General features: G+C 37.1%; 1 protein-coding gene across 2 annotated transcripts in view; it reads left to right on the forward strand.

Annotated features, from left to right (window-relative positions):
• The window catches only part of LOC127429139 (gamma-aminobutyric acid receptor subunit gamma-2-like), a 148,513-nt gene that overhangs the window by 115,045 nt on the left and 11,212 nt on the right, over positions 1-22,256 (forward strand). For both annotated transcript variants that reach the window (XM_051677984.1, XM_051677985.1), the window contains exons 7-9: positions 2,149-2,301; positions 10,402-10,607; positions 19,189-19,212. In XM_051677984.1, the coding sequence (XP_051533944.1) occupies positions 2,149-2,301; positions 10,402-10,607; positions 19,189-19,212 (383 nt within the window). The remainder of the gene's footprint in view (positions 1-2,148; positions 2,302-10,401; positions 10,608-19,188; positions 19,213-22,256) is intronic.

The following is a 22,256-nucleotide window of genomic DNA, read 5'->3' on the forward strand; positions in this document are numbered from 1 at the left end:
GTTAACAGGTGCCATCAGGCTGCTGGCTGTTTGACAGCCCAAAGTCATATTTAGGCAGCATGAAAGTAATCCACATGATGTCATGTGTATTTTGTTGATTCATGTCTTTTATTTTTGAAAAGTTTAGTTCCTGTTCCCTTGTCATGTGATTTCATGTTTTCCCTCCATGTTCATGTGTCGTGTTTTCATTGGTTTATTGTTTAATTATCTTGTTAGAGTTCTGTTTGTTCATTGGTTTATGTTCTCCCATGTCTTGTATTTAAGCCCTCATGGTTTCCATTGTCCCTTGTCAAGTATTGAATAAATGTAAATGTTGAATGTAACTTTGTAGCCATAGTCAAGCCATAGTCAAGCCATAGTCAAGCCATAGTCAAGCCAAGTCCATGTCCAATGTTTTCTTTCACGTTTATAGTTAGGGTTTTTTGGATTATCACTTTGTAAATAAACTGCACTTGGGTTCGCTTCATCTTCACGTCATCGTCTTCATCATTGCCATTGCCAGTCAGCAACGTTACAGAATACTGGACCGACTATGAACCCAGCAGTTCGAATCATACGGCTACATCAGGGGAATCATCCCCTGGAGGATTATGTTGAGGAGTTTTGCGATTTGGCCAGCCAGGTGAACTTTAATGAGGTCGCCCTCAAAGACATTTTTTGCTTTGGTCTGAGTGAGCCGATCTCCTCCTTGATGCCTGGCGGTCGCAGTTCCTTCAGCCTGGCTCAATATATCGACCTCGCCCTACAGATCATTGGTTCCACGTTCACTGTGGGGAAGGCGGATGCTGAGCCAGAGGTCCGTGTCATGGCCGCCGCCGAGCCAGAGTTCCGCGTCATGGCCGCCGCCGAGCCAGAGTTCCTTGTCATGGTCACTGAGCTAGCGCCATCTTTTGCTCCATGCCACGTCACAGCAACACCTCAGCCTGCTCCATGCCATGTCACAGCAATGCCTCAGCCTGCTCCATGCCACACCTGAGCAGTTGGACCTGGAGAAGGTTTCCACCCTTATACCCACCCTTAGTTCTTGTGAGCAGGCAAGACAGCAGCCTGATGGCACCTGTTTACTTGCATTGTATGGACAAACTGAGCTGAAATGTGCTTTTAAAAATCTTCACTTTGGTTCTGCTTGAGAAAACATACATATCTGGGATGGCTTAAAGGTGAGTCAATCATGAGAGAATTTGAATTTTGGGGTGAACTAACCCTTTAAATTTCAGTCTTTTCCGCACACCAAGCTGTTTTGATATATTTAAATTTGTTATGTATTTTTAAAGTCAACATGAAATGGTGTGCACAACCCATTTAACTTTCTTAATGTGACACAGTATTTCTGATTGAAACAACAAATTACAAGGACATTTTTTTTCTTCTGTGTAATAACATTCACATATAAGTTGTTCACAATCAGACTAGTAATGTGTATTAAAGGATTAGTTCACCCACAAATAAAAATTCTACCATAATTTACTCACCTCAAAACTGGACTTTCTTTCTTCCGTGAAACACTATAGGCGACATCTGTATTGGAATAATGTGCTTATCGCTTTTTTCCATGTAATTGCAATGAATGGGATTCAGAGTTTTCAAGCTTCAAAAAGGACGCAAAAGCACGTATCATATCATAGTATCTAGTAGTCGACTTACACAAAGCTATCACATGGCTTCAGAGGACTTGGAATATAGTGCATGAACCACTCTCATGGAACTAATTCATATGTTCCTTGCAAATATTTGTATTTAGTCAGAATACACACCTACTTTCGAATGGCCATCAGTGGAGAAGTGTGTGTTTTGAGTTCAGATGGTGTAGATGCATCAAACCTCCAATCTAGCCCTGGACCTAAAATGAGCTTGACTTCTCAGCTTGTGCTTCTTATACCTCCTTATACCCTTGTGCATCAGGGGAGGCCTTTGACATGGCTTATGCAATGTTTGGCAACTACACACCAAAGAGAGCACTGTAGCCCAGCACAACGGAAATTTTAAAGTGAATAATCCTTGTGGTACCTAAAATAACTTTTGAACATCAAAAACCTCTTTTTGAAACCACAGCAGTGCAACATCTCCACATGTCTTCAAATATACCAGTTCACCTAACAGCAGAGGTCTGAATGTGTCCATAAAATGTCTCTTTTGTTTTGTCCGCAGGAGATTACGTGGTGCTGACAGTCTTCTTTGACTTGAGCAGGAGAATGGGTTATTTCACCATCCAGACGTACATCCCCTGTACTTTGATTGTTGTCCTGTCCTGGGTCTCATTCTGGATTAACAAGGATGCAGTTCCAGCCAGAACCTCTTTGGGTAAAACATCCTGTTTTAAACTCTGCTTGTTGAAACTAGTGAACTATCTTTCAGTGTTGAGGATGCTACTTTTAAACCATAGTGTGCCAAACTACAAGCATATGGTTTGATGTAGTGTACAGTCAAGCTGTTCATTTGAAAAGTAATTAGGGAAACCCTGTACATTAATGTTCCCTTTATGGGTTTATAAAGTGGTTAATTTATAACAAATAAGTCATTTACAAATACATTATAAATCATTGATATGCTGTTATAACAACTTGAATAAATAGGACTTTCATGCAATACTAGCCAAATAGTGAGCATTTTAATGTACATGTTATAAATGCTTTTCAAATACACCTATTCATATTTAAATATGCATAAAATAATTCATGATTTTTGATTCATGAAACAATGAAGTCAAGTGAAAATGGAATGTCCTTATTCAATCAGATAGCAATCTGATCAGTAAAAACTGATGAAGTGGCCAAGTGTAAATATTGTCAAAAAAAATGAGGGTTGTGAAACAAAAAATAGAATGTAAAAAAACACACACAAAAAAAAAACAATGATAAACATCAGCATTAAAATATATTTGTATATGTATATAAAAATATACAAAATGTCTCTCAGGAACTTTTGTACAAATATATCATAAGCTGCGTTTCAATCCAACAATTTTTATAAGCATTTTTAAAATGAGTATAAGAAATCCTGAATGGAAACGCTTGATATGGATTTCCTAGAGTTTTGCATTAGTTAAAATGCACAGTATTTTATTACATAAAGTTATGTAAAAATCGGCATGAAGTTCGCATGAATGATGACATGTCATGACCATTTGCACTGTGGTCTTGTTTACACCAAAGGTCTCACCAACAACTCTGTACTCTGCACAAGTTGCGAGCTTGTAAAGCGCGATGGCAATGCATTCGTCGGATGGTATAGGTGTGCGTGAGCTTGATGTGACTGGCTCAATAAAAAAGACCCAACCATGGCACACAGTTCTTCAAACTTAGCCCTAGTTAGTTGAAAGTGCTTCACTCACAGATCATCATTAAAGTTGGTCCTCACAATCCACCAGAACTGTTTTGAGCATGGGCACTCCCAGGTGTATGAAGGCTGTTGGTGATTGGGAATAGCCATTTGAGCCCTCATTATGTGAGCTATTGCACTTATTCTGCGATGTCTCGTGGCAGCGTTTCATAACATAATGTACGATTGCTTTATTACAGCAAATACAACTCTCCCCGAAGCAAAGAGGTCATTCAGCTGCTTCATGACAAAAAGGCAGGCTCCCTCAAGATAATGCACACTTACAGTTCATGGAAATGCGCGATGTTTAGCATTTTATTTTGTCGAATTTTCAGAAATGCGCATTAAAAATGCAAACATTTTGATGGAAACCCAGCTATAGAGACCTGAATCACTAAATTGCTTGTTTTCTAACCGGATCTTTTACATGAACCATCTGAACAAAATGATTCACTAAGATGAATTGGACTTTTAATGAATCGGTGTTTAATTTTTGCCTCAGTTTGGTCATGCTCGATGCAGTTTGTTATAAAAGAGTTTTGTTGGAAAGTTACATTATTTTGAAAAAGTTACTGTTGTGCTACCAAGTTAGTTGCATCTCTACTTTTAGTTAGTTACGCCCCAACACTGCTATATTTTTATATGATGTAGCCAGTGTTGGGTGTAATCTGATTACAAAGTAATTAGTTACTGTAATCAAATTACTTCTTAGTCAAAAAAAAAAATAGTGTAACACATTACCTTTTAAATTCTTGTTATCAGATTATAGTTACTGAATTACTTTTAAGTACATTACTTGAGTTACACATATTTCTAGAATATTATTATTTATTTAGAATATATTAAAAATATTAAATTGTATGTTCATGTTTTTCTGTGACAGCTAAACGGTGTACGGCAATGAATAAGTAGGAAATATAGACATTATTTTGCATTCGTTGAGCAGATAAAGAAAAACTTTTCTGTGAAGTGTATTAGAAAGTAACTTAAACCTATACTATGTAAAAAAATAAAAATAAAAAAAAAAAGTTAAATAACAATGTCATTAATTAGAGAGTGCAACAAAAATTAATCTTCCCAACCATGCCTTTACCCAAATACACTTTGATAAACCTATAAAAATAATGATTTATATTTTAGAGCTGTCGGGACAGATTTTGCAGGAAATTGCAAACGTCATTCACCCGTGCTTGTTGACGACATATCCATACACAGAGAAATTAAGATCCGGCTACTGTAGCGCGTGTATGGTGTGGGAGTAGCGTGAAGCTGAAAGTTTGTTGTCACAACAAACGATAAAAAATTGACCATGGATCATTCAAAATGGCAAACCTCCAGAGAATCACCGGTTGTAAAAACAAAGAAACCCCAAACAGAGCAGAGTCTACAAGCAAAAAGGGAAAGTGACAGAGTCCGTAATAAAATCCGAATCAACATCGGCTTGGCTTTTCAGAGGTGGTGACAACAAGATCTGAAAGGATTTAAAAATGACTCAGAGATGGTTTTTTTCTTACTCAACAGGTAAGATATTTTATTGATATGGTTTATGTATAGTTGTGTAAACACATACACGTCTGTGTGTGTGTGTGTGTGTGTAGTGAAATACAATAATTTAATAATACTGTAATCGGTGCAGAACTTTTCACTTGCTAGCACACACGTGTATTTTTCTTTATAACGGCAATAATTGATATAAATAAATCCTTTAGTCCTAGGCTTGCCAAGGACATGTGAGTCTTGAAATGATGTTGACCACTGGTTGGTAACAATGACAATAAATAAATTAGTTACTATCGTGGTCTATTTGGCCAGAATATCCTGCAGTTATAAAAACTTTACAATGTTTGACCTTATCAGACTAACAATCATTGTGTCTAATGTTAACGAACGTTGCCTAACTTTTGAGTCAAAACAAAACAGCATAAGATATGACACTTACCTGCTCCGATGACATTTTCAAATATTCGTCTTTTCCTTTTTTTCATAATTTATTTGTCCATTCGCTCTGATAAGATGTCCTGTATCCAGTGTACACTGGTGCCACGAACCACATTCATCCGCGCAGAGGAGCAGAGCCGAAGCACAATTTACGTCATTACCAAAACAATGTTCATCCGCAAGACACATGCAGTTTTATTTTTTAACTGCTAGAGGGCCAAAAGTTACATAGTGTAGATTTAAAGTAATTATAAGTAATTATAGTAATGTGATTACTTTTTAGTTTAAGTAATCAATAAAGTAATCTGATTACAATGTTTATAGAAGTAATTAGACATTTGTAGTGGATTACATTTTTGAGTCCAGCATAATAATCACATTACTATTTAAGTAATGTTTTTTTATATACAGATTACATATTTATTTATTTATATATTTAAACCTTTTTAATGTTGTATAATATAATGAATATTGATGAGATATTAATGATACAATATAACAGGAGTGTGCTGCATCAGCATTTTAAAACGTGTTACTGGAAGCAACATTTTAATATCCTGTTTCCGTTCTGTAGTAATATTGAATTGCCCTTGTCCCTAGAGGGCAAGTCACCTTGGAGGGTGCTTGATTTTTAATTGTCCTGCTTTCTTTAGTCAGCAGCACATCTCCCTTGCAGTTCTTGGCTCCTGACCTTACCGTACTAACATTTGAGGTTCCTAAATTATCTGCTACGTTACGTGATTTTGCCACTAAAATTTTCCAATATTTAAAGGATTATTTTAGCCAAAACTTTACAATTTTGTATTTATTTACTCACCTTCATATGGGAAGAAAGTATTCAGGTTTGGAACGACATGAGAGTAAGTAAATAATGAAAGACTTTTCAATTTTGGGTGAACTGTTCCTTTAAAACCTTGTGATGAACTTGTAAATGTATTACTCCAGTTGCTACTTTGGTTGAAAACCAGTCAACAAAATTTAAATGTATGCCGTCCAACCTAGTATCATAATTACTGAATGCACAGACATGGATATTGCAAAATTAATCTTAGAAGCTGATGAGTCCTCTGTTTGATCAAACATGTAAACATGCAGAACATATTGCACAGCAATGTATCTACATCCCATGTACGCATGCGCTTATTTAACTGATACTTTGCATCATGCATCTAGGATGATCTAGTGCATGCTTCAAAGAATGCATGATTATCCTCTGACCTAAGACAGGGAATTTAAATTGTTGGTAATCAGAATACAGAAACATTCAAAAAGTATTTTGATTACTGAAGAGATTACTTTGCATTTTATTGTTGTTTTTTTTTTTTCATGTAGCATTTAGTCTATTCAGTTGGAAAACATTTATCCATATAATGCGATCAGAAGATGCCGTTGTGTACACTCTGTGCAGCAATTTGCAGCAGAAATAGTTAAATTGTCAAGTGAACATTTAGTTTTATGCTAGGCTAAAATGCTATTTTTAGCATATTTTTATATAGTATATACATTTGAAGTCAGAAGTTTACATACACCTTAGCCAAATACATTAAACTCTTCTGAAATGTCAGAATAATATTAGGGAGAATTATTTATTTCAGCTTTTATTTCTTTCATCACATTCCCAGTGGGTCAGAAGTTTACATACACTTTGTTAGTATTTGGTAGCATTGCCTTTAAATTGTTTAACTTGGGTCAAATGTTTTAGGTAGCCTTCCACAAGCTTCTCACAATAAGTTCTGCCCACAAATTTTCTATCGGATGAGGTCAGGACTTTGTGATGGCCACTCCAATACCTTGACTTTGTTGTAATTAAGCCATTTTGCCACGACTTTGGAGGTATGCTGGGGTCATTGTCTATTTGGAAGACCCATTTGCGACCAAGCTTTAACTTCCTGGCTGTTGTCTTGAGATGTTGCTTCAATATATACACATCATTTTCCTTCCTTATGATGCCATCTATTTTGTGAAGTGCACCAGTCCCTCCTGCAGAAAAGCACCCCTACAACATGATGCTGCCACCCCCATGCTTCACGGTTGGGATGGTGTTCTTCGGCATGCAAGCCTCACCCTTTTTCCTCCAAACATAACAATGGTAATTATGGCCAAACAGTTCAATTTTAGTTTTATTAGACCAGAGAACATTTCTCCAAAAAGTAAGATCTTTGTCCCCATGAGCACTTGCAAACTGTAGTCTGGCTTTTTTATTGAGGTTTTGGAGTAGTGGGTTCTTCCTTGCTGAGCAGCCTTTCATGTTATGTCAATATAGGATTCGTTTTACTGTGGATATAGATACTTGTAGCTTGCAAAATCAAGATGGCACCGCAGATGGCAGCCTCGGTGTGGAGCGCTCCAATTCTTTTGTTGTTTTTGTTTGTTTGTCCTGTGTTTAGTAATCTTTTTCCAATCAGTTTCACCAGGGACGAAACTTCTGAACATTCAGCAGCACATACCAGACAGTCGTTTCCCGGTTTTTGACTATTCTGATGCTTTGCTGGACATTTTAGTCAGAGGCGCAGCTGTGCTGTTCAAGAGATGCAGGCGAGGGAGACAAGCTGGCACACTGGTCAGGCTCCATTGGCGTGGCTTTCGAACAGCCCTGCCAAGTATTCATCTAACGAATCTCAGCTCTCTTCATAACAAAATGGACAAACTACATCTCCTCTCCCTACAAACAAGGACTCTTCAACATCTGCTGCCTTGTGCTTGTTGGGCCTCATGTATTCAGATAGAAGACAAAGGCAGGCCTAACACAGTCGTAAAAACCTAACTCAAGCCCCCACATTCCAAGTCGTAAATTATACTGATAAAAATCGCGCCAAAATCAAACAAAGGGAGTCCAAAACAGACTACAAATCCCATGAAGCCTTGCTCACTAAACGATCGAACTCTCATCTCCTATTGGATGAGGCACACAACAGAACGTCCCTCAAACATGACATCAGGAGTTGAAATACCTCTGAAATGCTTCCGGGATTTGCTTCCAGCAACTTTGTTCACTGGGTATAGACGCAGCTCATTGCTGCTCCCAGGTGAAACCTTGTGGCACAAGGAAGTAACGTCTGACTTGAAACTGTGGCCATACAATCTCCATCTCGCTGGACGGGTTGAGATTACTCTGTGTTCAACCGAATATATATATATATATATATATATATATATATATATATATATATATATATATATACTGTATATATATATATATACTGTATATATACACCGATCAGCCACAACATTAAAACCACCTGCCTAATATTGTGTAGGTCCCCCTCATGCCGCCAAAACAGCGCCAAGTGTTTAGCACATATAGCACATTCTGAGGTGCTATTCGTCTCACCACAATTGTACAGAGTGGTTATCTGAGTTACCATAGACTATGTAGGTTCGAATCAGTCTGGCCATTCTCTGTTGACCTATCTCATCAACAAGGCGTTTCCGTCTGCAGAACTGCCGCTCACTGTTTTTTGTTTTTAGCACCATTTGGAGTAAATTCTAGAGACTGTTGTGTGTGAAAATCCCAGGAGATCAGCAGTTACAGAAATACTCAAACTAGCCCATCTGGCACCAACAATCATGCCACGGTCCAAATCAATGAGATCACATTTTTTCCCCGTTCTGATGATTGATGTGAACATTAACTGAAGCTCCTGACCCGTATCTGCATGATTTTATGCACTGCTGCCCCACGATTGGCTGATTAGATAATTGCATGGATGATTGTTAGTGCCAGATGGGCTGGTTTGAGTATTTCTGTAACTGCTGATCCTGGGATTTTCACACACAACTGTCTCTAGAATTTACTCAAAGGTGCGAAAAACAAAAAACATCCAGTGAGCAGCAGTTCTGCGGATGGAAATGCCTTCTTGATGAGAGGTCAACAGAGAATGGCCCGACTGGTTTGAACTGACAAAGTCTATGGTAATTCAGATAACCGCTCTATATAATTGTGGTGAGAAGAATAGCATCTCTGCTATTCTGAGATGCAGGATGGTGCTGTTTTGGCAGCACCAGGGGGACCTACACAATATTAGGCAGGTGGTTTTAATGTTGTGGCTGATTGGTGTATGTATGTATATATATATAGATAGATAGATAGATAGATAGATAGATATATATATATATATATATATATATATATATATATTAGAGAAAATGTTTTATGGTGTGGTGGAAATGAAGCCACAACTGTGAGACAGTAGTACTTTATGAAAATAAATAATTTTCACACAATAAGTAATAGTTTTAAACATGCAATAATTTGTATTTTTATTATGGATTTTCATAGTTTCATATTTAAAGTCTGGGACAAGACTAAAACAGTAGAATCTGTACATAAAAGGCATTTGAAAAGTACCAAAAATAAATGAAGAAATAAAGAATAGGCATCATTTAATTGCTTCAAACTACTGTTGCAGTTTTGCTAAATTAAGTCTCTGAGGGTTACATGACTGGTATATTCTCTGCAAAGAGTAAAGTTAATCCATGTTGTTCAGTAAGGATTAAAAAATAACCAAATCACAAGCTTGTTATGGTCATGTAACAGATAAATGTCACAGATATGTGTTGCATATGGATTCCTGAGGTTACTTTTAGACATTGTTAGACATAGTTTGAAATCTCCATGTTTTGTATATTTATAGGCCAACATAGAAGGCAAAATTGCCATGGGTTCCCCTAGGAATTCCCTGTAAACTTTTATTTGCAGTTTTCGAGTTATGAATAAGATAAGGTCTGTGGTTAACATCGCTTGAAGAGACTTTCACGTTTTGTTCTACAACATAAATTACACAGAACATACATCAAATGAAAATTTTGAAGCTGCTGTGCTGCTAACAAGTTGCTACAAAAGGACTACAATGGTTGTCAGTTTTGTAAGGGTTGCCAACTGTCCCATGTTAACCAGGATGTCTTGTATTTTGGCCAAAATGAAGATGTCCGGTACACCTATTGTCCCGTATTTTAACATGAATGTCTCTTTTTGGTAATGTTTAAACCAAGGACCCTAACCCTTGCCCTAACTATCTCCATCCTTAACCACTATTCTAAAAACCAATTGGAAATTTCTGAGGGAACATGTGGCTCAAACATGCTCATTGCCTTCTGGGTTTTTAGAACTACAAACTGAACAGCTCTATTTATTTTGTTCCCCAGGAATCACAACCGTGCTCACCATGACCACACTGAGTACCATCGCTAGGAAGTCCTTACCCAAAGTGTCGTATGTCACAGCTATGGATCTCTTCGTATCCGTGTGCTTTATATTTGTTTTCGCTGCTCTGATTGAGTATGGAACGCTGCATTACTTTGTGAGCAACCGCAAACCCAGCAAAAACAAAGACAAGAAGAAGAAGAATCCCGTGAGTACACTTTTAAACTGATATAACTATTACCTATAGACTTTTAAAGCTATACTATCAAATGTACAAGCTGTGTATACAGTGTTTTGCTCATTGATCAACCCTGCTGAAGAAAAAAAAAATATTTATACCAGACTAAGATAGTTTGCTTGTCTAGCCTTGCTGGTCTCCCAGCCTGACCAAGCTGGTGTTGACAAGTGCCCAAACCCTCGCTAAAACCATTAAAATAGGTCAGCTTAACCAGCTTGGCCAGGCTGGGAGACCAACTAACCACATAAGGCTAGTTTGATATGTTATTTTTTTCTTGGTTTTACTAATTAGACTTGGTAGAATTGCCAACTGGAGTTGTTGATTTTATTTTATTTTTTTAAATAAAAAAAGCTCTGTTTAAAAGCTTTTAAAAGCTCTGTTCCAAAATCTAGTGAGCTACCTACCTAGGTAGTATCTTTAGCCATCATAGGAGCACCCCTGATGCGAAGACTGTTCCAAACATCTTTTTTGGTCCAATGTTAAGGCAGAATTGCATGTGTCCTTAAGGAATAAGGCAATGCCACAATGCATTGTACGGAATCCCTTAAGAGGACAGGGCAGGATTTATTTTTATTTTTTTCTGAAATAGTTTTGCATTCCCTCGCAATAATGTGTCTTTCCTCACAATAATTTTGGGTTCCCTAGCAATACCTTTATCCATCCCTAACAAAAATGGTTTTACTACGGTAACCATAGATGAACTACTGTTTTTGTATTTTTTTGTATTTTTTTTTTTTTTTACCATAACTACAAAATATTGCATGGTTTTACAACAGTTACCATGATTTTAACCATGATATTCATAGTAAAACCATTGTAATAATACAGAAAAATCAAAACTATGGTAATAAAAGTAATCCTGCCAGAAAAAAAAGAAAAAAGAAAAAAAAACCATTACCACAATTTTACTATAGTAACACCATTGTTAATTTGTGGTACAAGTATGGTTTTTGGTTTCCACCAAACAAAACATACCCTTATGAAAATTAACAATGGCGCCATCATAGTAAACCTACAGTTATTTAGCCATTTATGTGGGAAGAACTATGGTATTAAAAACATAGTACATGTACCTAGTGCTGGGAATCGATTCCAAAAATAATCAATTCCGAGGCGTTGGGAATTGAGAATCGACTCGAAACCTTGGAATCGACTCCCAAGCTGTTCGGACTGTTTATTTCCTCAACCACTGAACTACTACACATTCCAGAAGCCTTAGCAGCACTAATTTAGTTTACAAAAGGATTGTAAAGTCAATGCAGCTAAACTATCATCACCTTGACTCTGAGTCATTTGTAGTCTGTCAGCCATCAGTAAATCCGCTCTGATTGTTAATCTGTATGAAGAAATCGCACAAGCCCTTCAACACATCAGACAGCTGCTTTCAAGACCCATACAGTCTGCTGGTATTTTACTTTGGATTAAAGTAATAATCAAGTAACATGACAAATGTTTGCAGAAAACTGGCATACAATAACAACTTCCCGATATTACAACACCTGTTTGCAAACAGGAGATGACAGAGGAGGATCAAGAAACAGCAAGTTAACTTACAAGTTCACATAAAAAATCGGTAGGCTAAAGTTGAAATGATCAATGGACTGCACTTATAAAAGCAGTCCAATGCTTCCCTACAATTTTCAACATTTTTATAGTATGTACCTTTAGCATTCTTTTTTTATTAGCCTGCATTTTACACAATTTTTACATGAAATGTTTCCATGAAATCATAAAAAAATTAAAAAATAAAAATTAAATACACATTATGAAAGATATTTTAATAATTTATGAAATTAATCGAAAAAGGATAGAAAACATGAGCCTAGAATCGACTCCTGGAATTGATTCCATCGATTCTGAAACCAGGAATCGGAGTTCATTCCAAAATGTCTGGAATCAAACAGCCCTTTAATTTTCCACAAATTAACTATGGTGTTACCATAGTAAACTATGTTTTTTGGCTGATTGATTGTAATTTTTATCATAGTTTTGGTTTTCCTGTTAAAAATATGGTTACTGTAGGAAAACCATGATTAATATTCATAAGGGATAGATAAAGGTATTTGGGAGGTAATCCTAAATAATTGCGAGGGGACGCAAACTATTGCCAGAGATTGCAAAAAGTTTTGTAGGGACTGCAAAACTTTTTCAGAAAAAATTCCTTCCCTGTCCTCTAAGGGGCTGTGTAGCATTTCACAAGCTCAGTGAAAAAAATTACGGACGAGACAAGAGTCAAATGCTGGTTTAAAATATACTACTTAAATCAATACTGAAAAGTATTGCTAAAAATTGTGCAATCTTATTACAATCTATTTCACCTAATAACGGTAGTTCTCAACTGTTCTGTGGTTCTGGACAGCAGCAAAAACAATGTTAAATACAAATAAAATAAAAAAAAATAATTAAAAAGATACTGTATATACAGTGCATTCATCCTTCATTTATTTTACATTACAGTTATGTTGCAGCCTTATGCTAAAATGCTTTAAATTATTTTATTTTTTCACATCAATCTATACTCCATACCCCATAATGATAAAACAAAAACCAGATTTTTTATAACTTTGCAAATTTATTAAAAAGAAAAAAACTGAAATATCACATTGACAAAAGTATTCAGACCCTCTGCTATGGCACTTGAAATTTAGCTCAGGTGCATTACCATTTATCTGGATCATCTTTGAGTTGTTTCTACACTTTGATCCAATGGTGGCAAATTCAGCTAATGAGACATGATTTGGAAAGGCACACACCTGTAAGGTCTCACAGCTTAAAATGCATATCAGAGCAAAAACCAAGCCATGAGGTCAAAGGAACTGCCTGCAGAGCTCAGAGACAGGATTGTGTCGAGGCGAAAGTTTTGGCTGCATTGATGGTTCCCAAGAGCACAGTGGCCTCCATAATACTTAAATGGAAGAAGTTTGGAACAACCAGGACTCTTCCTAGATCTGGGCGCCTGGCCAAACTAAGCAATCGGGGGAGAAGGACCTTGGTAAGAGAGGTGACCAAGAACCCAATGGTCACTCTGGTTGAGCTCCAGAGATCATGTGTGGAGATGGGAGAAACTTGCAGAAGGACAGCCATCACTGAAATGCTCCACCAATTTGGGCTTTATAGCAGAGTGGCCAGGCAGATGCCTCTCCTCAGTGCAAGACATGTAAAAAAGCACCTAAAGGACTCTCAGACTGTGAGAAACAAGATTATCTGGTCTGATTAAACGAAGATTGAACTGTCTGACCTCAATTCCTGTCGTCATGTCTGGAGGAAACCAGGCACCGCTCATTACCTGCGCAATACCATCCCAACGCTGAAGCATGGTTGTGGTGGTAGCATCATGCTGTGGGGGTGTTTTTCAGTGGCAGGGACTGGAGGATAGGTCAGGGTTGAAGGAAAGCTGAATGCAGCAAAATACAGAGATATCCTTAATGAAAACCTGGTCCAGAGCGCTCAGGACCACAGACTGGACCGAAGGTTCACCTTCCAACAGGACAATGACCCTAAGCACACAACCCAATGCAAGAGTGGCTTTGGGACAACTCTGTGAATGTCCTTGAATGGCCCAGCCAGAGCCTGGACTTGAACCCAATCGAACATTGGGACCTGAAAATGGCTGTCCACTGACTGTGCCCATCCAACCTGACAGAGCTTGAGAGGATCTGCACAGAAGAATGGCAGAAAATACTCAAATCCAGGTATGCAAAGCTTGTCGCATCATACCCAAAAAGACTTGAGGCTGTAATTGTTGCCAAAGGTGCTTCAACTAAGTATAGAGTTAAGGGTCTGAATACTGTCAATATGATATTTCAGTTTTTTATTTTTAATAAATTTGCAAAGTTATCAAAAATCAAGTTTTTGCTTTGTCACTATAAAATAAAAAGATATAAAGATATAAAAATAAAATGCTGTTAACCATATCATCATGCATAGTTAGGATAGCAAAAGAAAGGCAAGAGAAAATGCTTCCCATGTTTTGTTGTTTGTCAATTGGCTGTACATCCAATCAAACTTAACAGCATTTTGCTGCAAATTCGTTTGTCAGCTGGTAGTAGCTAGTCAAATTAGACATTTTATGTCCAATGAAAAATCTGGAATAAAACCAATGAAGAACCACTGTACTAGAGTAACACTTTGTTAGCTTAGCAACATGCTAACTGCAAATTCTATAGGAATCAGCTGTGAGCATTTGACAAGTCACACCCTTTATCTAAACAGTCACTAATGAGGTTCCATTTGGTTTAGGATACTGCCTGGTTGAAGGTATCTATCCATGTAGGCAGTCAACAGCTCTCTAGGTTTTGGAACAGAGCTAAAATGTTCATGCTAGCAATTCCTTTCCTGATGGGATAAGTTCCTCCACATGTGATCATCTCTACTAGTGTGGACCACCACTGTTAGACAGTATCACTGAACTGAAAGCAGCGATGTCCTTAATCCGAGTAATTTCAGCATCAGGTTTGAAGTGCAGCCTTAGATCTTCATCTCATCACGGTGCTCATATCTGCAGCATGAGGAGCGCTGCTCTCAGCAAACCAGGTCGTTCCACTTTCAGATGATTAAAGGGGTGCCAGAAATGTGTTATTTGATTTGAGTTTAAAATGTCAGGCAGATTAATGAGTAATGAGAGGTTCTCAGTCAAAGAACGATCTAAAGAAAGACTGTCCACATGGCGTTCCAAGAAGCTTTTGCAGGAGAAGCATTTTGATTTGTGCAGAGTTGAGGAGTATCAGTATCCTCCTTAGACAGCTTTTAATGTGAAGATTGTTTTCCTATTTTATTGTCCGATAATGATTACCTGCTGCTTATATGCACTTACAGTATATAAATAAATACTTGCTTTGTACTTCCATATGTATATTCTGTTTCCAAGCTGGTTAATGTTCCTTGTATGTAAAACACAGCGACTGTGACTATGGCAAGCACTTTTAACATTTATTCCTTAAAACGTACTAGTATCTATTTGTTTGCTACTATTATGTATTTTTTAGTTACAGGTATTCCAAAGTACAATTTTACTAGTACTTATTCATTAGATACTTATACTTATTCCAATAGTGTCTAGTATCTATTCCAGTTTATTAGTGCGTAATGATTAGATGATATTATTTATTTATTAGACACGAGTGCCTTTTTCACTTGTTATTAGTAACATTTCTTATTCAAATTGTTACAACAGATTTTTTACTTGTCAAATGTAATGACTAGTCAGAATGGCTACTGTATCTTTCAATTAAAAATGTAATTTTTTTAGTTTTTTTTTTAAATGTTACTAGTAACTAGGAATGTCCTGATACCTATACTGGTATCGGAATCGGGTCCGATACTGCGCTCATGTACTTGTGCTCGTAAAAATGCTCGTCATTGCATACGCATTCAGTGCAAGAATTAAAATTACGATTTTTAAACAGCAAAGGCTTCTAATTATTATTGGTTGAAAAATAAACTACATCTGGGATTTTATTAATTGTGTACTCTGGTGTCTATGTCTGTGCCGGCTATGATAATGTTGTAACATATGATTCAATTTTAAAAACAGGAAAAACTGGAAAAGATGCTAGTATCAAGTACTAGTATCTATAGAATAAGAGCAACTATCTAATGGATAGTTATTAATACAAATTAGAAAGATATTATTGGAATATATACTTTTCGGAAGTGAAATCTGAAATACAAATACATAGAATTCAATGGGAATTATTTTTTCTATTTTATAGAAACTCTATTTTATTACTTGTCATTACTGGAATAGTAACAAGTAGTGAAGTAGTAAGTACTCTTTTCTAATGAATAAATATAATAATAATAATACTAGTCACTATTGGAATACTTAATAGTAACTAAAAAATAAGTACTAGTACCATAAAAATAGATAGAAATATATGTTAAAAGGGCTTGCCATAGGGTTTACTATGGCATATTTTTCCTTTTAAAGAGTACTGTAAAAAAAAAAGAAAAAAAGAAAGTACTATCTGAATGCGTAACAGGATGAGCCATGTTCAAAGCTGTTTAAATTAAATATTAATCCACCTACTGTACATATCTACAGTATCACCTACAGTACTAAGGAAGTATATGACTTGGTGGAGGAATTGTTTATTGTTGTTGTTGTTGTTATTATTATTATTATTATTATTAGTAGTAGTAGTATTAATCCATGTAATTACACATTGAACATGGGTTTCTTTTACCATAATGTTGTTGTTGTTGTGCCTAACAACGCTTATTAACCATGGTAAAATCACTGTAACACATAGCCTCTTTTGGCTTTTTGTTTTATTCAGCTAATGAACTAATAAATAATGATAACATTTTATTTTGACACATCACTGTTTGCAGTTTGTGTCCGGTGTAGACACTATGTAAGGAAAAAGATGTTGTACTCATCGAAAGTTTTAATGGTGGGTTATTCTCATGAAACCTGTCAAGAAAATGTCCTGATCCTGTTTCACTCCAAAATCTAAAGAAATAAGAAGTTATGTTTTGCATATAGAAAATAAATAAAAAATTTTAGAGCCATAAAGACACTATTTTCATGACATTTGCACACTTTTTACCACTTAAGTCCCATTAGCGCAATGTGAAACAAAATGTTCATTATGATATCCTTATTAATGCAACGTGAGCTTGATTGCACAACCCTCTTCAGGTCATGCCACAGCATCTCAATTGGGTTAAGGTCAGGACTTTGACTTGGCCATTCCACATTAGTACATTTTTTTCAGCCGTTCTTTAGTTGATTTACTTGTGTGCTTTGGGTCATTGTCTTGTTACATCACCCAACCTCTCTTAAGCTTGAGGTCATGGACTGCTGCCCCGACAATCTTCTGTAAAATGTCTTGATACACTTTGAATGTATTGTTCCTTCAGTGATTGCAAGGCATCCAGGCCCTGAGGCAGCAAAGCAGCCCTAAACCATGATGCACCATGCCTCACAGTTGGGATGAGGATTGGTGTGCAGTGCCTTTTTTCCTCCACACACTCAGTTATGCATTTTTTCTAAAAAAATTCAACTTTCATCTGTCCACAGAACATTTTCCCAAAAGTGTTGTGGAACATGTGGTCTTGGGCAAACTTGAGACATGCCACAATGTTTTTTTTTTTTGTTTGTTTGTTTTTGGACAGCAGTGGTTTCCTTCATGGTGTCCTTACATGAACACCATTCTTTTTCAGTGTTTTTCTGATAGTGGATACATGAGACTTTTGCAGTTTTTGAAGTTTTCTGGAGGTCTTTTGCTGTTACCCTTGGGTTCTCTCACCTCTTTTAGTATTGCCCATTGTTCTCTTGGAGTGATTTTTGCAGGACGCCCACTCCTAGGCAGATTAAAAACATTAAAAACAATGGTTTCACCATTTGTAGACAATTTGTCTTTCTATTGACTGATGAACATGGTCTTTAACAATGCTTTTGGAGCTTTTCCAGCTTTGTGCATCTCTAAAATGCATCTTCTGAGGTCCTGTGAAAGTTGCTGGGATCGAGGCATGGTTCACACTAACCAATCTTTCTTGAGGAGGACAGATTTGTCAGTAACCAGGCTTTGTGTGCCCACAGGGCACCTGTGCAACCCACCCTTCCAATCTCATCTCCTTAATTGAAACACCTGACTCCAATTAGCTTTTTTGAGAAGTTATTAACACAGAGGTTCACTTACTTTTTCCAGCATGCACTGTAAATGGTGTTTGTATAATTGTGACCACATTTTATGAATAATCAATGCAAAAAACCAGGGTTCACAAACTTTTTCTTGCACCTATACATTACTCATTGCCTTTCATTTTCACTAATTTTAATGTAAAAATGATTGTACAATGGTATGTTTTTTTTTTTTTTTTACTGTAATGCAGTAATACAGTAATACGGTAATAAGAATCAGCATTAAAATATAGGGAATAGTAAACGTAAAATGCCTTCACGCATATCCTGAAAATAATGTTACAATACAAAAAATTGTAATGGTCCAAAATGTAGGCTTCATTTTCTTTATGCTAAATATTATTATTATTATTATTATTATTTCATTCATTTGGGGTTACATACGACCAGGACATTTTCTTGATAGGTTTCGTGAAAATCACCATTATTTACAGATGCACTTAACACGACAAATATTTGTTTTGTTTTTTCCCTTAGGAAAGAGCAGACATTTCAGTCCTGTATTTTAGGACATGCAGTGAACATGTTGACGGAATAGTTCACCAGAAAATGAGAATTCTGTAATTTTTTACTCACCCTCATGTCGTTTCAAATGCATAAGACTTTTTTATTTATTTTTATTTATTCAGGTTTAGAACAACATTGGAGTGAGTAAACAATGACAGAATTTTAATGTTTTTGGTGAACAATTCTTTTTTAATACAACCTGCATTTCCTCCCCGTCCTCTGTGTGTATGCACATGTGTAAGGTTGCAGTAATGTGTTCTCTTTTCACTTTCAGAGTCCTTATTGACATTACTGTATATTGTCTGTATTACATCTATTTTCTGTTTTATCTTCATTTGTTTGTCTTTGTTTTCTTTTTTATTTCTCATATTTGTTTGTTTCCTGTCTGGACAAAAGCTCCTCCGGCTCTTTTCCTCAAAGGTATACTGCTCGTGTAAAGTTTACTAATCGTGCATGTATCTGCTGCATTCTGCGCAAGCACACTGCTCTTGTGTCTGCTCCTTATATTCACTGTATTAACATCAGCAGAAGAGGAAGTTTCCTGCTAAACTTCCTGTGCTGTGAAAGTCAGTGGGGCACACTTGCACTACGCCAATGCAAAGACTCTTATTAATTAATAAAATGTAATAAAATAACAGCACTGGCTGAAATATTTGCATCATTCTTATGATTTAAAAAAGTGTCCGCTTTCTTTCTTCCCTCCCTGTGTGTTTGTATATGGGGCTTTACACCTGACAGAGAGTCAGCAGAGCTTTAACAGGTTGAAATAGACAACCACACTAACTACCTTAAGCTCAATAAGAGAGCTTGAGCAGCTTGGCAGATTTAGCCACAGTAATCTTTTAAATGTCAAGTTAAGTGGGTTTTTATTGTCATTCCTCTATATAGCTTGTATACACTGGAACGAAAAGTCAATGTGCATCAGGGCACAGGTCTGTATTTAGCTTCCGACAAGGATAAGAAGATAGTTCTCAAGCCTTTGTTACAGACTGCAGTTTTAAACCAATGTATAATTTGTAAACACTTGGGGATATATATATATATATATATATATATATATATATATATATATATATATATATATATATATATATATATATATACACACTGATGAGCCAAAACATTATGACCACCTGCCTAATATGCTGTTTGTCCTCCTTGTGCCGCCAAAGCAGCGCTGACCCCCTGAAACATGGACTCCACAAGACCCCTGAACGTGTCCTGTGGTATCTGGCACCAAGACATTAGCAGCAGATCCTTCAAGTCCTGTAAATTGCGAGGTGGTCCAACACATCCCACAGATGCTCAATCGGATTGAGATCTGGGGAATTTGGAGGCCAGGGCAACACCTTGAACTCTTCATCATGTTCCTCAAACCATTCCCGAACAATGTGTGCAGTGTGGCAGGGTGTATTATCCTGCTGAAAGAGGCCACTGCCGTCAGGGAATACCATTGCTATGAAGGGGTGTACCTGGTCTGCAATGATGTTTAGGTAGGCAGGTGTCAAATTGACATCCACATAAATGGCCGGACCCAGGGTTTCCCAACAGAACATTGCCCAGAGTATCACACTCCCTCCACCGCTTGTCGTCTTTTCACAGTGCATCCTGGTGCCATCACTTCCCCAGGTAAACGGTGCACACGTACACGGCCGTCCACATGATGTAAAAGAAAATGGGACTCATTGGACCAGGTGACCTTCTTTCACTGCAGGTGGACAGGGGTCGTCATGGGCACTCTGACCGGTCTGCGGCTACACAGCCCCATACGCACCAGGGTGCGATGCACTGTGTGTTGTGACACATTCCTCTAGTAACCATCATTAACATTTTCTGTGACTTGTGCAACAGTAGATCTAATGTCGGTTAGGACCAGACGGGATGTCCTTCGTTGTCCTCGCGCATCGATGAGTCTTGGGCGCCCATCACACCTGTTTGTGGTTTGTTCCTCCTCGGACCACTGTTGGTAAGTACTCACTGCTGCTGACCGGGCGCACCCCACAAGTCTTGCTGTTTCAGAGATGGTCTGACCCAGTCGTCTGGCCAAAACAATTTGGCCCTTGTGAAAGTCTCTAAGGTCTTTACTCCTGCCCATTTCTCCTGCATTCCACACATTGACTAAGAGAACTGATTGTTCACTTACTATCTAATCTACTCAGACCTTGACATGAGGCCTTGTTAGGAGATGATCAATGTTATTTGCTTCACCTCTGAATGGTCATAATGATTTGGCTCATCAGTGTATATCAGTAACCCTTTGATGCATATTGTACACATTTTTTACACAGAGAAAATAGCATGTAATTGACCAAAATTCCATTGTTAGTAGCTAGCTGACTAACATACTGTACTTATTTTTACACTGTCAAAATAAGAGTTCCCCAAGAAACATGCAAGAACGAACTTGCCATTGTCCATGTTTCTGACAAAACAGCACTTAATTGTGACATACTCATAATTACAAATATAATAATAATAGGAAATATAATAATTCTGATAGCACACGAAGGCAGCGTAATAGCTGCTGAAAGCTGATTGGTTAACGGCTGTGTTTGTTTTTATATGCAATTGTTCTTGTACACCCACTTGGCACTTTGATCAAAGATAATGCAATCAAAATTTGAAGTCAAATGTACAAAAAAATAAATAAATAAATTCACAGTTTGAGCCATTTTAAGATTTTTCATCATTAAAATCAGAACCACCAATTGGTCTGAAATTTAGCTTTGGCTTTCCAGCCAAAAATTGTCACTGCAGGAAAAACCCTGAAAAACCTAAAAAAGTTTCAAGTTTAAGTTATAGATAGTATTTTGTCTTTGGTCTGCCATTATGCTTTTGTGAAGATAGATATATAATTGAGTAATGTAAGCCAGTAGAGGCACTTCCTCTTTGAAGGTTGTCGTATTTCATCTGGTTAAAGCTGCAAATGCAACTGTATTTGTTTCTTTCCTCGTGGCAGCATATCTGTGCTCTTGTGCTTTTACACGCTTCTGTGCAACCCTTTGAGAAGCGAGTCACATGATATAATGTGCACCCAGAATGGCTGGCCGGCACAGCTGGTTATGGTTTGTTTTTCAAAGGGATTTCAAGCACCCTCACCCTGTACTAGTGCTGGGCAAAATGAATGTTACTGCAGAAATAGGCATATGTACCAATGATACTATTTCTCTTGGTCTTGGTGGGATTTGATACCAGGCAGGACTTGTAATAGCTGTGTATTTCAAGTTGTGTATTTATACGTAGCAAATGGAGCATACATGCCATTGGCCAAGATATTGAATGGATACTAATAATTGGTTTAGCTGTTGATCTTGAGTCTTGACACATGGTTGCTGTGGCCCATTAGACAGTTAGGGATGACAGTTGTAAGGAATTGGTAAAACTTTTAGAATTTGTTAACATTAGTAAACTACATTAATTAACATGAAGTACAATGAGCACTACCTTTACAGCATTTATTAATC

Source organism: Myxocyprinus asiaticus, chromosome 38 (genome assembly GCF_019703515.2).
Source record: "Myxocyprinus asiaticus isolate MX2 ecotype Aquarium Trade chromosome 38, UBuf_Myxa_2, whole genome shotgun sequence".
In the NCBI taxonomy this organism is placed as follows: Eukaryota; Metazoa; Chordata; class Actinopteri; order Cypriniformes; family Catostomidae; genus Myxocyprinus; species Myxocyprinus asiaticus.